This window comes from Lycium barbarum, chromosome 1 (genome assembly GCF_019175385.1).
Source record: "Lycium barbarum isolate Lr01 chromosome 1, ASM1917538v2, whole genome shotgun sequence".
Classification (NCBI taxonomy): Eukaryota; Viridiplantae; Streptophyta; class Magnoliopsida; order Solanales; family Solanaceae; genus Lycium; species Lycium barbarum.
The window spans coordinates 2,160,672-2,175,073 of NC_083337.1; the positions used below are offsets into that span (position 1 = coordinate 2,160,672).

The 14,402-nt window shown below is 36.8% G+C and overlaps 1 protein-coding gene across 1 annotated transcript; it reads right to left on the reverse strand.

Annotated features, from left to right (window-relative positions):
* Positions 1 to 829: 829 nt before the first annotated feature.
* LOC132628798 (uncharacterized) lies at positions 830 to 12,945 on the reverse strand. The gene is made up of 13 exons (XM_060344565.1): positions 12,328 to 12,945; positions 9,987 to 10,099; positions 9,815 to 9,871; positions 9,212 to 9,307; positions 9,022 to 9,092; positions 7,519 to 7,561; positions 7,346 to 7,426; positions 7,176 to 7,235; positions 6,300 to 6,350; positions 3,111 to 3,208; positions 2,958 to 3,006; positions 2,556 to 2,600; positions 830 to 1,730 (listed from the first exon to the last, which is right to left on the reverse strand). Exons 1-13 carry the CDS (start codon positions 12,629 to 12,631, stop codon positions 1,287 to 1,289), a joined length of 1,512 nt encoding a protein of 503 aa, XP_060200548.1. The 5' UTR covers positions 12,632 to 12,945; the 3' UTR covers positions 830 to 1,286.
* Positions 12,946 to 14,402: the final 1,457 nt, after the last annotated feature.

Below are 14,402 nucleotides of genomic sequence, written 5' to 3' on the forward strand. Positions count from 1 at the left end.
TATTTATAATTTTAATGAGCTCACATGTGTTTAAAAAGATTATTACAAAAATAATTTTCAGCTAGATTTAAAAATTATTAAATGATGTCATATAGTGTTGAAAATGAAGTTAGTGTTATCAGTCAAGATTGAGTTATCTTTAAAATCTCTTGTTTGGTTAACTATTATATTCATCTTTTAAACACAAAATAAGTTTGAAGTAGGGCGGATTTAGAGTGTCGGCTACAGGTTTGATCGAATTGGGAAGTTAAAATATTAAAGGAGTGAAATGAAAATTTTGCTTTTAGATATTGAAAATATAGTTATTTGAAATTTAATTATTACCAAAATAAATTATATTTCTTTAATTAAATTATCTACTTTTATACTTGCACGGTCCTCATGAAACTAATAGGGAAAAAAAAAGGATATTAATGCTCAACAGTTGAATTGTCAGTTCTACCCCTCGTGTGTTATTCTGTTTTTTGTTGTTTTCTTTTATTCTTATAGTACAACCTTCATGAGCACGTTTGGTATGGCACTTCTTTGAGATTTGTCAAGTTCACTCTTTGGAGAAAAGGAGAAATAAAATATATATAGAGCCTCATAGATCAGCTCATCAGTACAAATGAAATCCAAGAAGGATTAGGGGTGAATGATAATATTCTTTTATCCTTAACCAGAGATTGCAAGCTTAAACTCCAAATATGAATTCGGGTTTGAACCCCGAATATAAAATCGCCTTTATTAGAAAACGCTTTACCCCAATGTAAAATTTCCCAGTGCAAATCCGAGTTTAGGCCCCAATGCAGGTACCGGGGGGAAAACGAAAAACACTTCTGGACGCAACTACGTAAAACACTGTATTCATCCACATCTCAAACTACATTTGGCATACACTTTGTTTTAGGAATACATTAACTAGGCAAAATGATCAAATGGTATTTTCAGAAAGTCTCTTTATCTTTAAACTAAAATACAAAGAATAGTCTTACAACTCTGATTTTCTTTCTAAATTACAACAGCAGCTCACTCTTGTCAAAATTGGCATGTTACAACACTGAAGATGATGTTCACTCAATATGAAATCCCACTCCAGTTGCACCTGATACGGAAGCTCACACGTCAATGTTGCCACCATAGAAACTACCTGAAGAACTTTGCCACATAGGCATCTCCTGTGATACATCAGTATACTTACGGCAAGGTTCCTCATGATCTGACCATCTGATGTAGGCTAAATATCATGTAGAGGCATCCCCGTAGATGAACTCTGACAACTGTAAATAAATATCATTGCTGCCTTATCACCATCTGTTATGTTTCCAATGCTTCTTCGAACTTTTCTCTTTCCTCGAGGAATTTTCTTCATCTCTGACATTACTACTATGCCCGTTTTCCTTCACCTTCTTAGCAGAATGTTTTTCCTTTGACGATTTCCTCTTCTTTCCTGAGGATTGAGCACCACCATCCTCAACAATCCCATTTCCTCGCGGGAGTGCTTCTTCATCGTCATCATTTAATTGCCAGTTACAATAGATCTCCTGCTGGTCACCATACTGCTGCAGTCCCTCCCCAGCGCCTGGAAGCAAGTTGTTAAAAGTCACTTCCCCATTTGAACCCCCTTTCCTTTCCACTAGTACTTCATCTGGTCTAATTATTGTGCCAAGAATACTCTTGTTGGGACCTAGGCCAAATATGGCTTTTGCATTTGTCAATGTCGTGAAAGCCATTGCAAAAGCAGATCTGACCTGCACCAATACAAACAAGAACCTCAGAATGTAGCTCCGGAGGAAGAAAGAGGCAACAGGACCAACTGTGTGTAAACACGTAACCACCAAAATCATACAGAGCTAGTGTGTTCTTGATTGAAGTCAGTAACAAAACTACTCTATGATCTCCAGTTCTCATACACAAATCTGAGCAAATATCAAAAGGGATCACATCAAAATTAGGATCTGCATTCAATCTAAACTTATTATTCAAACTTTTTTGATAATTGAGAAGAGAGGGTTGCTCAAGTGGTAAGCATCCTCCACCTCCAACCCTAAGGTTGCGTGTTCAAGTTGGGAAGGGACCAAAGTGGGGAAGCGACCAGCGACGCACGGTCCAAAACTCAGTCGATAATGAGCCCCCCCCCCCCCCCTCCCCCCCTCACCCACAAATTCTACTTAAATACCAAGCTTTTATCTGCGGCAAGGTCCGAACCCGTGGCGTGCGCCTAACACACACATCACGAGCTGAACTCCAACCAGTAGACCAAAGCCCAGGGGCCAAACTTATGTTTCAAACTTGGGTGCTTGGAATCACAAAGCGTATCAAGAACAGCTAAGATAAACCTACATGATAATACATGCTGCTTGACAACAAGCTGCCTCTAAAATACCCCATGTTCATGACAAGGGAACATGCAAAATTCACAATCAGTGAAACTCATATACATTGCTAGACAAAGCAGCTTCTTATATCACCTAACGAAACTTAAGCAGTATTATTGACGTGCAATGCCTCGAGCATGATTTTGATGAAAATGGATAAAAGAAAATGAGCAGAATCTGAAATCATGTGGAATTCACCTGAAAATAATTGAAGGAGCTCTTTCCTATGTCATTTTCTGGTGTCTGCAATCACAAGAAAAAAACTAGTTTAATACTTTGTTTATAATGTATACAACCTTCAAAAGAAAAAAGGCACTCAATTACTATTTACTAAGTATAAGGTTCACCCAACATATAACTGAACAAAAAGGAAAGGGACATAATCCTTCTCTTCATTGCTCCATAAGAAGATAAGACCAACCGAAATAACTGACACCATAGTCAAGCTTAAAAATAAAATTAACTAGAATAACTAAAATAAATATAATTAGGAAAAGAAAGAATGCAAGAACAGAGACAACAATGTTGGCTCATGGATGTTCTTTGTGATATCCAAACAGAAACTAGGGAAATATTAACAGCTCAGATATAAGAGGTAACCTGTGGATCCTCAATGGAAATAAGCGATTGCTTTCCTTTAATTGAGAACCTGAAGACAAAAAGAAGGCAACAAAGTAAAATTACCCAACAGATATATTTATGCAACTCAAAGTAAAACACAGATATAACTTAGTATATATGAAAATTTCATACCCTTTGCTACTCTTCAGGAAGAAGGTACCTTCTCCATTACAAGATACACCAACATCTGATGTATTTAATTTGCGTCCATAAATATCAAAGAAATTAACCTAAATCAAAACATATGAGCAAATGTTTTCAACTTAGCCTGAATAATATGAACCTGTAGGGCGATTTTGCAATAGAAAGTCCCAATATGCTGAAACAACAGAAATAAGGGACTGGAGAAGGAATGAAAGCAGACAGAGATAGCAGGTGAGGAGGAACTGTAAAAGGTAGTCGCTCAGCTTAAGAATTAATTCTGGAATCAAAGATTAAAAAGGAAAGAAGTAGGCACGGGACAGAAGCAAGACGAAATGCACAACCTGCAGTGCACTGCACAAAACCTAAAACTTTCCTTTCTCTTAATTGCTTCTGGGAAGAGGAAACTTCCTTCAAAAACCTTTTAAGTGACAAGAACTATACATCCTAGACCGATAATAATTAGAGCTGTATAGTCTTTCTCCTATAAATATAAGTGTTAAGGCTTTGGTTTTATAAACTTCCTATTGTTCCCAAAATTTTGCCTTTTGGCTTTGATCTTTTTCAAAGACCTCTAGGAATCTGCTTGAACAACCCATTAAAAATTTATTTCTTAGTTCTCCCAGACAAACTAAGATTAGATATGAGTCGAGGTAAAATTTTATCCCCCCGCACTCGCCAGCATTAGTTGGTAGTAGGGTCAAAATAATCTTCTCACCAATGGCAATAATTGCAGCAAAAATTTGAAGAGACCAAAAGAAATTAATAGCAAGTCACAACTTCTAGTAAAGCATAAAACAGATTGAGGTCCAAGGTAATTAGGATATATCATAAAGTAATCTGGAACAAAGGTTCTTTTTAGAAGAGCGAAAAGACCGTTGGGATTCTGGACTATCTATGATGTTCTTGAGGCAAAGATAAAACAGTGAGTTTGGATCTCTATCAATCCTCTTCGGTAGTCTTCAAGAACAACACAATTTCTTGATGATTTTGAGATTGATATAATAGGTGAGTAAAACTATCCTTGGAATTTCTGAGAGACAGCTGCGAAGCAAGGTCAATAAGGCAGTCGTTGTAGAACATGACAACCGTGAACTATCACATTGGAAGTTTGGAACTTTAAAGGAGGAGATTTCTGTATTAGCAAGGAACATATAAAGCTAACATTTTTGAACATGGTTTCGAAGTTCAGCACATCAAGTATTGTTATTATTACTCTCCTAGTATCTTATTCTTCGGTTTTAGTATTACCTGTTATTTCCTTTACTTCAGTTATCGTATTATTTGTTGTTGCTATTATTCTCTTCTTCAAGGACATGTATGAGGGAGCCAAAACCAGGGTAAGGACAATAGGAGGGGACTCAGAGCACTTCCCAGTTGTGATGGGGTTGCATCAAAGATCAGCTCTTAGTCCGTTTTTATTTGCCTTGGTGATGGATGGATTGACGCGACAAATTCAAGGTAAGGTGCCATGGTGTATGCTTTTCGCGGATGACATAGTCCTGATCGACGAGACTCATAGCGGAGTTAACGCTAAGCTGGAGGGTTGGAGACATACCTTGGAGTCTAAAGGGTTTAAGCTGAGTAGGACCAAGACAGAGTACTTGGAGTGCAAGTTCAGTGAAGCACCTCAGGAGGTTGGCGTGGAAGTTAGGCTTGGTACCCAGGCCATCCAGAAGAAAAGTAGTTTCAAGTATCTTGGGTCTATCATGCAAGGCAGCGGGGAGATTGACGATGATGTCACACATCGTATTGGAGCAGGGTGGATGAAATGGAGGCTCGCTTCCGGAGTGCTATGTGACAAGAAGGTGCCATCACAACTTAAGGGCAAGTTCTACAAAGTGGTGGTTAGACCGACTATGTTGTATGGGGCAGAGTGTTGGCCAGTTAAGATCTCTCACGTTCAAAAGATGAAAGTTGCCGAGATGAGAATGTTGAGATGGATGTGTGGGCACACCAGGAGTGACAGGATTAGGAATGAGGCTATTCAGGACAAGGTGGTGGAAGATAAGATGCGAGAAGCGAGACTGAGATGGTTTGGGCATGTGAAGAGGAGAGACACAGATGCCCCAGTGCGGAGGTGTGAGAGGTTGGCCATGGATGGTTTCAGAAGAGGTAGGGGTAGGCCGAAGAAATATTGGGGAGAGGTGATTAGACTGGACATGGCGCAGCTACAGCTTACCGAGGACATGACCTTAGATAGGAGGGTTTGGAGGACCCACATTAGGGTAGAAGGCTAGTAGATAGTCTCGTTATCCTTCCTTATTAGTAGGCGCATTATCTCAGTATAATTTCTTGTGCTTTGATTTCTGCTATTATCTGTTATATCCTGTACTTTGATTATCCTATTTTATCTGTGTCGCTTTCGTTATTTGCATTTTCATATCGCTTTGAATTTCTTAGCCTTATCTGACCTCTTTTTATGCTTTTTATTGAGCCGAGGGTCTTTCGGAAACAGTCGTCCTATCTTGGTAGGAGTAAGGTTTGCGTACACTCTACCCTCCCCAGACCCCACGTTGTGGGATTTCACTGGGTTGTTGTTGTTGTTGTATTGTTCTCTTCTTCATTGTTTTCAGCGTGGCTTTTTCACTACTGTATTTGTTTTACATACTTGATTTTTGATATGATTTACTTGAGTCGAGGGTCTTGGAAACACCCTCTCTACCTTCACAAGGTAGGGGTAAGGCTGCGTACACACCACCCTCCCCAGAACCCACTCGCGGGATTTCACTAGGTATGTTTTTGTTGTTTTTTTTTCCCACCCGGTGTCCGGTACCCGCATTGGAACCCGACTATATCCGGATTCGCGCCGAGTAGGGCCCCATTCGGGGGGAAGCGTCCCTAGTCCCTACCAAGGATTTTTCCATACCCAGGGTGTTTAGAAGTTCATCACACGAATACTCTCATACAGGTGCTATGGCTTTGTATTTATACACATTAGAGAAACTTTGCCTTAGGCTTTCATCTTTCCTAGAAAGAAGTTTGTTTGTTAAAACCATCCCCTTTAAGGATTTTTCTCTTTTGCCCGTCAAAGAAACTAAAGCTTTGATTCTTTTACCCCGTTTCCCCACCTGCAGCTTGACCATTCTCTTCAAAGACAAGAACATTGTTGGGTCATTTTAGGTACAGCATTATATTCTTTGAAAATTTTCAAGGGATACAAGTTTGAAGAAGACGTACCAAAAGAATTCCCAAATTCTGTTCCGCAGAAGCTTGTCCACTTCGATGATTCTGGCAAACGAATTACATAGCAAACCAAATAATCAAAACATGGTAAAACACACAAAAAAAAAAACATTGGTGATAACTACTACTACATGACAATTAGCACACCACAACAATACCCCACAGGGAGGAGGAACTAAAATATAAAGTATCAAAGAGTGGTCTGCTCAAAAGACTCATTCTTTCTTCTTTTTTCAAGGTGATTTCACTAAAACTCTTTTAAAGTAGTTAATACAAAAGTGATGAACAATAGAAAAGAAATCTAGACTTTCAAGATGGATTTAGTATCAAATGCAAAGGTGTAGGAATCAGAACAGACATCCGCAGTACCTCAAATCTCCATTTCTTTCCCATCTCAACCTATGTCTAATAGAAGACACAATTAAGTTTTTCAAACCTTAATGTCATACCAACAGCGGAAAAGGTCAATTCTACTTGATGAAATTAAAGATAACATGCTCGAGTTGTCTAATTTCAGAAACTTGCTTTAATCCATACTCTTCAAATCACAGATAGAAATTCCACCTTTCTTTCATGTGAAAACAGAGCGGCAGTAATATCCTGCCACATGCATTTGGCAAGTGAAAAGCAGGGGTTGGCATAGTTGAGAAAAGATATAGGGCCAGTGAAACATAAAGTGTAACAGAAACAAGAGGGCCTTTTCTGCTTGAGAATTTTAGACCAAGGTGAAACTAATATTCGACTTAGTCACGCCACAATTTCACTCGACTATCTACTTGTGAGACCATAAGTCCAATTATTCAACATAAATTTATGACCAGTCGCAATTTACCATTCACACTACTAGAACATGTGATTAAGTTGATTCACCTGCAGCATTGCTATGAGCATTACAAGCAGTGCATAAGAACCAATCCCACCAGTATAAACCTGCAATATAAGAAGATTATGAATCAAAGCAGAAAAGATTGAACCTTATCATCAGCAAGCAACCTTAACATGCTTTTTACGCATTATATCAGAAGATATTAATGTTTTACCTCATTTAACTCTCTCTGTTGCAAGAACACTTTCAATATCAAGCATAATGGACGCAGAGGAGGCCAGCTAGACATAGCATCCTATAGAAAATGCAAAAACAATATGATCAGACATAGTTAGTTTCAACATCAGTAGATTTTCACTGTTCAGCGAGTAGAACATCGGCACAAACCTTAATAAATTCAGCAGCTTTGGGTCCATTTTCCACATCAAAGCTGTGGCCACAAAACAGGAAATTAGTAATATACAGTTAACTAAATAATTTGCATGTTACAGCAAGAGATATGAAGACAAAATAATTTGCATGTTACAGCAAGAGATATGAAGACATCTTTTTTCAATGAAGTAATTATCATTAATGAAGGCATCCAGAAGATGCATAATTACAAAAAATAAACAAAATGTTAGCTCCAGAACAATATCTATGCTAGAATCAGGGAGCCAACGAAATCCAAAAAATTGTCAACACTGTTTACAGGAGAATGAAAATGCCAACTAAACAATCTAGCTAAGCATGGACTGATCTCACTGTCCAGGAATGAATCTCCTTGTCTTATTTAACATCAGAGGGAAAAAAAAATCAAGTTGGAGCAATGAAGTAGAAGCCAAAAGAGGCCAAAACCGAGAGAGAAAAACCAAACCAAACCAAATTCAAATTGACGATTAATTTGCCTACCTAATCAAATTAATCCAAAACCGAAATGACTCACAGAGTGCATACCCTACTTCTCTCACCACCATCATCTCACCATCTCAAAAATTTGTGCCAAAATTGCCAATTACAAACTCCTGACACCTAGGCATACAGTCATATTGCAGGATAGGGAGGGAGGGCTGCATAGGTTAGGTAAATTCTAGTCTTATAATCAGACATGCTCTTTACTCAATATCAGACTTAGTCATTTGTGTTCAAAAGGTTAGCAGTCTTGTTTGCATAGCAAATATTTGGATAAACTTGAAGCTGCTATAAAACAATGAGGTATATCAAAGCTATTTCCAGTTACCAACGGTGAGGAACGGGTCGTCATAGGTTTTTTCTCTAACTTCCAAAGAAGTGCAGAAGGAGAGAGTTTGATTAACCCTCCATTTGACATTGTTGGCTTGTTAAGATAAGGACTAAAGTCTAAACTAAGATGGACAAATTGCTCAAATGCACCAAGTGAGAAACTCAAAAAAAACACGAGGAAAAAGACTAGCCCAAAACACAAAAATGAATTGCATAATTTTTTTTTGAGAAACAAAAAAAAAATGAATTACATAATTAAACCTGCAGAATTATTTTCCATTAGATAATGAACTGAAACCAAGTCTGGAGAAGCTGAAAAGCAAAACTCAACCTCTCCTTATCCAGTGACCACCAAGTAGGGGCAAGACAATTTGCAGTTTTTGTTTTTGTTTTTGATAAGTTAAGTTTTATTAAGAAACAGTACCAAGAAAGTACTGCAGCAAAATACAAGGGCAATACAATTTGCAATAAGAGACTAAATGGAACAAGTTCTAGCTAATGCAAAACATAGTTTTCTTAGCTATGATTTTGGGATAAAGACAAGACAAATAAACATCAGAAATAAGAAATTATCTTCAACAAACTCACAATATAGTCCGAATCTCATTAAAATAATGCATAATCAAATCTCATGTCGGTCATAAAAAAAAAAAAAAAAAAGAATCGAACCTTATGTCAAATGAAATGCCACTTTTCTTCTCCACAAATTTGATTATTGGTACACGAGCCTTTGAAATCACCTAATTTGGTAAAGTACATGAAAACTCCAGATTGTGAGATTTCTTTGCAGAAACCTATGGTTAGGGGCAAGAAAACAAAAGAAAATGTTCCTCATTGATCACAGGGTCACGTAATGAACCTGTATCTTCTTTGCAACTCCTTTTTGTGAAAGAGCTCTGGAAAGAGCTTGTAACCCAATTTGAGGACTTCTAATATCTGACCCTAAAATCACCAGCTGTATTTCAAAGAGCAGCTCATCACTTCTATTGTAATCTCAACCATGTTTGCAAATACCACAATCAACCAACAAATCATATATGTAAAAAGATCTATCATCGCAGACAAAGAAAGTCTACAGTCTTAAAAACATTTATAACAAGCAACTTGTTTTCTTATAAAAAAAAACATGCTCTTTAGTTGGGTACAGCAGCCTTTACAGGTAACTTCACAGAATAAGTGATCAAATACAGGATTGTCCAGCTTAGCATGACGCTTTTTGTTGCATGTCATGTAGGATTTGAGAACCCAGCTAGTTCAGTATCGAGGGGAAGCTGTTGTTGCTGCCGGATTTTTTTTTTTTTATGAATACGGTATTGAATGGTCGTTGACTAGTAGTTATTTCAAGCGAGGATTTAAATTTAGCCCAACTTTTGCCAGAAGTTACAGCACTTCAGTGAGAAATATATTGTTACCAAGAAAACAAATCTGAAATTTACTTGAAAAATAAGCAGAGTAGGCTTACATCAACATCACTAGTAGGAAGATAAAGTCCTGTCTTGAATGATCCGAAGACCTCTGACTGGAAAAAATAATTAAAAGGAACTTTAACACAGTGAAACAATGTGCTTCTGTACATCACAAATATAATGTACTATATAAGGATGGGATGGGAATGGAAAAGTCTGAGCACAGACCTTACAGTTGGGCCAGATATATCTGATAACATCAAAAACACATTCTATTGCTTCATTACGAGATGCTTGTTCCTCCGGTGTCGGTGATAAAAACTCACAAAAATCTATTATCTCTGCAAATATCTCGCACAGCATGTTTAAGAAAATTTAGCTGCAAAGCTTTTAGGTCAAAAATATGAACTCTAAATATGCGCACACACAAACACGCATGTGTGTGTGTTTACGGTACAGGCATACATACATAATCCACACACATAGCAAATTTAGTCGCACTGTTTCTCAGAAGAAGAATAGTACACATGCATGCATATACAACTCTGTGTCCGTGCAAGCTTAATCATTCTAAGAATTTATCTATTAGTTGAAGCTTGGTTAGAGATCAATCACAACCAGAAGAAAGATCAAGGCTTAATACATAGGTAGCCCTTTAAACTTTCTAGGATATTCCGTTTAGACACTCGAACTAAGCTCTGTTTCAATTGAACACCTCAACTCCTAATAACGTGTTTCAATTAGACACTTACGGTTCAAAATTTGGAGAAACAAAAAGTTGCATGTGTTTCCATTCGTCTATTAGGTAGTTAAGTTAAATCACACAAAATATGTCTATCTCCTTTAATTATACACATTTCGTTAAATTAACTACCTAATAGACAGAATGAAAACACACAAAAAAAAAATCCCATAATTTGAATAGAAAGTGTCTAATTGAAACACTTTATTAGGAGTTGAGGTGTTCAATTGGAACCAAACTCAGTTTGAGTATCTAAATGGAGTATAACAAGTTTAAGGGGCTGACAATGTATAAAGGAAAACAGAAAACAGAATACAAAAACAACGTCGTTCTACCTTTGTGAAGCTGGAGCATAGGACTCTTAAACCAATAATTAGAACGAAACTAATTGCCTAAATATGCACACACACACAAACATACACATTGTGTGTTTACAGTACAGACATACGTACATAATTCCACACACACAGCCAATTTACAGCAAATTTAGTTGCACTGCTTCTCACAAGAATAATATTATACGTGCATTAGGTGTACATATAAACAAACACATATTTAATGGAAATTAACCTTCGTGTTTGTGTTAACAATACAGGCATACATACATACAAATTTAGCTTCACTTCTTATCAGAATAACAATATTATACATGCATACATATACACAAACATATCAATTCTTCGAAACTATCTTTCAGTTGAAGCTTGATTAGAGATCAAGCAGACCCAAAAGAAGGGAAATTTTCACAAGTATACAGCTTTTGAAAATTATTACGCCACGTAGCCTAATTAATATACAATATTATACCCAGGCGGAAAGCATTATACATAATATATCAACCTTGTTTAAAAGCGCATAAAAGGTGTTTTTTATACATAAGTATGGGCTAAACAGGGTAACAAACTCAAAATATAGGCTAAACCAGGTAACAAACTCAAAATATTGTATAATGTTGTATACTGAGGGGAAAGCATTATACATAATGTATTAACCTTGTATAAAAGGTGTTTTTTATACATAAGTATGGGCTAAACAGGGTAACAAACTCAAAATACAGGCTAAACCAGGTAACAAACTCAAAATAGTGTATAATGTTGTATACCGAGGGGAAAGCATTATACATAATGTATCAACCTTGTATAAAAAGGTGTTTATACACAAATAGAGGCTAAACCGGGTAACAAACTCAAAATAGGGGCTAAACCGGATAACAAACTCAAAATATAGGCTAAACCAGGTAACAAACTCAAAATACTGTATAATGTTGTATACCCAGGGGAAAGCATTATACATAATGTATCAACCTTGTATAAAAGTGTATAACAGTGTATAAAAGGTGTTTTTTATACATAAGTGTGGGCTAAACAGGGTAACAAACTCAAAATATAGGCTAAACCAGGTAACAAACTCAAAATAGTGTATAATGTTGTATACCTAGGGGAAAGCATTATACATAATGTATCAACCTTGTTTATAAGTGTATAAAAGGTGTTTTTTATACATAAGTATGCGCTAAACAGGGTAACAAACTCAAAATATAGGCTAAACCAGGTAACAAACTCAAAATATTGTATAATGTTGTATACCCAGGGGAAAGCATTATACATAACATAATGTATCAACCTTGTATAAAAGATGTTTATACACAAATAGGGGCTAAACCGGATAACAAACTCAAAATAGGGGCTAAACCGGATAACAAACTCAAAATAGGGGCTAAACCGGATAACAAACTCAAAATAGGGGCTAAACCAGGTAACAAACTCAAAATAGGGGCTAAACCGGATAACAAACTCAAAATATAGGCTACGTGGCGTAAAATATTACCTTTGTGAAGCTGGAGCATAGGACTTTTAAACCTACAATTAGCCCTAAACCAATTGCCTTCAAGTCCTTTAACCGTTAACGGAGTAGTAGTAACAGCTGGCACCGGCGTTAAAACGGAACTGTTATCCACGTCAGCACCGTCACTGTTAAGGTCGAGTGAGAAATAATCAGGTGCGGCGGTTTCAGGTGAAGGACACTGTAGTGTTGATTGAGAAATCTCGTTACGGAATACGATGTACGGTTCATGTTCGTTGGGGGAGAGAGGGGTTAGAGTATCGTATAAAATACCCTCAGCTGCTGCCATTGTTACGGTCGCGGAATTAATTTGGACCGTTTTCAAGTTGACGGGTAGACTAGAAACCCTGGATCCAATTGTAGAGGGTCGCAGCTACGTTTTTTTTGTCAAAAATACCCTCCAACTATTCGAATAGCTTAAAAATATTTTTCCTACTAACTGTTGCTGCAAATAAAGAAAAATAATCCATTTTTACCCTTGACCAATTTGAATTGGGGGGTTTTGCTCTCCCTGTAAAATTTGAGATTAGTGCGCTTACTTGTAAAGTATTTTAAATTGCAACTTTTATACAATGTTGATAGAGAAATTTCATTACGGAATGCAGTTCATGTTCGTCGGTGGTGGTGATGGTGGTGGTGGATAGAGGGGTGAGAGTTTCGTACATAATGCTGCCCTCAACTTCCATCAGTACTACTGAATTGATACAATGTGGGTTATAGTGTCACGGTTGAGGAATTAAATCGGATCCTTTTAAGTGGCTATTTTTGACAAAAGTTGACAGGTAGACTGTCTACAAAACGCAGGATCCAATTGGGCTTTTGGTTTTTTTTTTTTTTTCAGTGGAAAAAGGACCAAAAGTATCCCTAACTATTTAAAATAGGTCAGATTTATCCTCCATTATATTTCTGTCTCAATAATACCCGTTAAATTGTTGGCTCAAGAATATTCTGTAACCATCCGAATAACGCAAAAATACTCTGCCTACTAACGGATGCTACAAAATAAGGAAAAATGAACCGCTTTTACCCATGAATTATTTTACCCTCCGTGAGGTATTAATTTGGACCGTTTTAAGTGGGTAGTTTTGATACCGTCGAAAAGTTGGGTAGATTAGAAACCGTGATCCAGTTTAGGGCTTTACTTTTATTTTTTATTTTTTTTGTTTCCCTCCTATACCAATTTGAAGTCCTTATCAATTCAGATTCACGTCGTGTGTAAGGAGTTGTTTGGCAGAGTGTACAAGCTCAATAGAGTATATTAGTAATGTTGGTATTATAAAAATATAATATGCTTAATTCATTCAAATTATAACAGCAAAACTAACTGATAAAAGTTGACTAGCATAAAAGTTGACGGGTAGGCCAATATTTAACTCGGTATTCAATATTCACTCTAAGGCCCTACTAATTCAGATTTTTGTTGATTAAGGTAGATATTAATCCATAAAAATAAATTCACAAAACTCATCCAAGTTTAATTGAACTAATAACCCATTCATTTATTAACACAACTTATTTGAACTCCTAAATTTTAGTTCGTCCAAAAACTGGACAAGCTATATATGTCGCTCGAATTGACCCATGTAAAACTTGGTTAATATGTTTTCTTTATTCGATATGTTGTATATAACCATAGAAGAAAAAATATTAGGTAATTAACAAAATTATAAGATAAAAATCAAACGAAAAAAAAATAATTGATAAGAGTTGGAGGGTCGGACTATGACCCTCGGCCTAAGTAACATTCAGGCACGTAATGATCCGCCCATTTATTAACTCGCACATAAAAAAAATTGATAAGAGTTGGAGGGTCGGACTATGACCCTCGGCCTAAGTTACATTCAGGCACCTAATGATTTGCCCATTTATTGACTCGCACATTTGACCCCTCTAGTGGAGCAATTTTGTTTAAATTTTGCCCCTCATATTTGTAATCTTTAAATTTTGCCCTTTGGCTAAAACTCATGGGTTCCAGGTTCGAACCCCCACTCAGTCAAAAATTTAAAAAAAAAAAATCGCAAGGCAAAGTTTAAATTTCGCTATGCCCCCACCAGCAGAAT

Bases quoted from the DNA above. Each gene is read 5' to 3' on its own strand.
- LOC132628798 (XM_060344565.1), bottom strand. From the start codon at position 12,631: ATGGCAGCAGCTGAGGGTATTTTATACGATACTCTAACCCCTCTCTCC. The intron at 7,236-7,345 runs GTAAAACATTAA...CTTATATTGCAG, and splicing joins AACAGAGAGAGTTAAATGAG to GTTTATACTGGTGGGATTGG. The intron at 6,351-7,175 runs GTGAATCAACTT...TTCGTTTGCCAG, and splicing joins TGCTCATAGCAATGCTGCAG to AATCATCGAAGTGGACAAGC.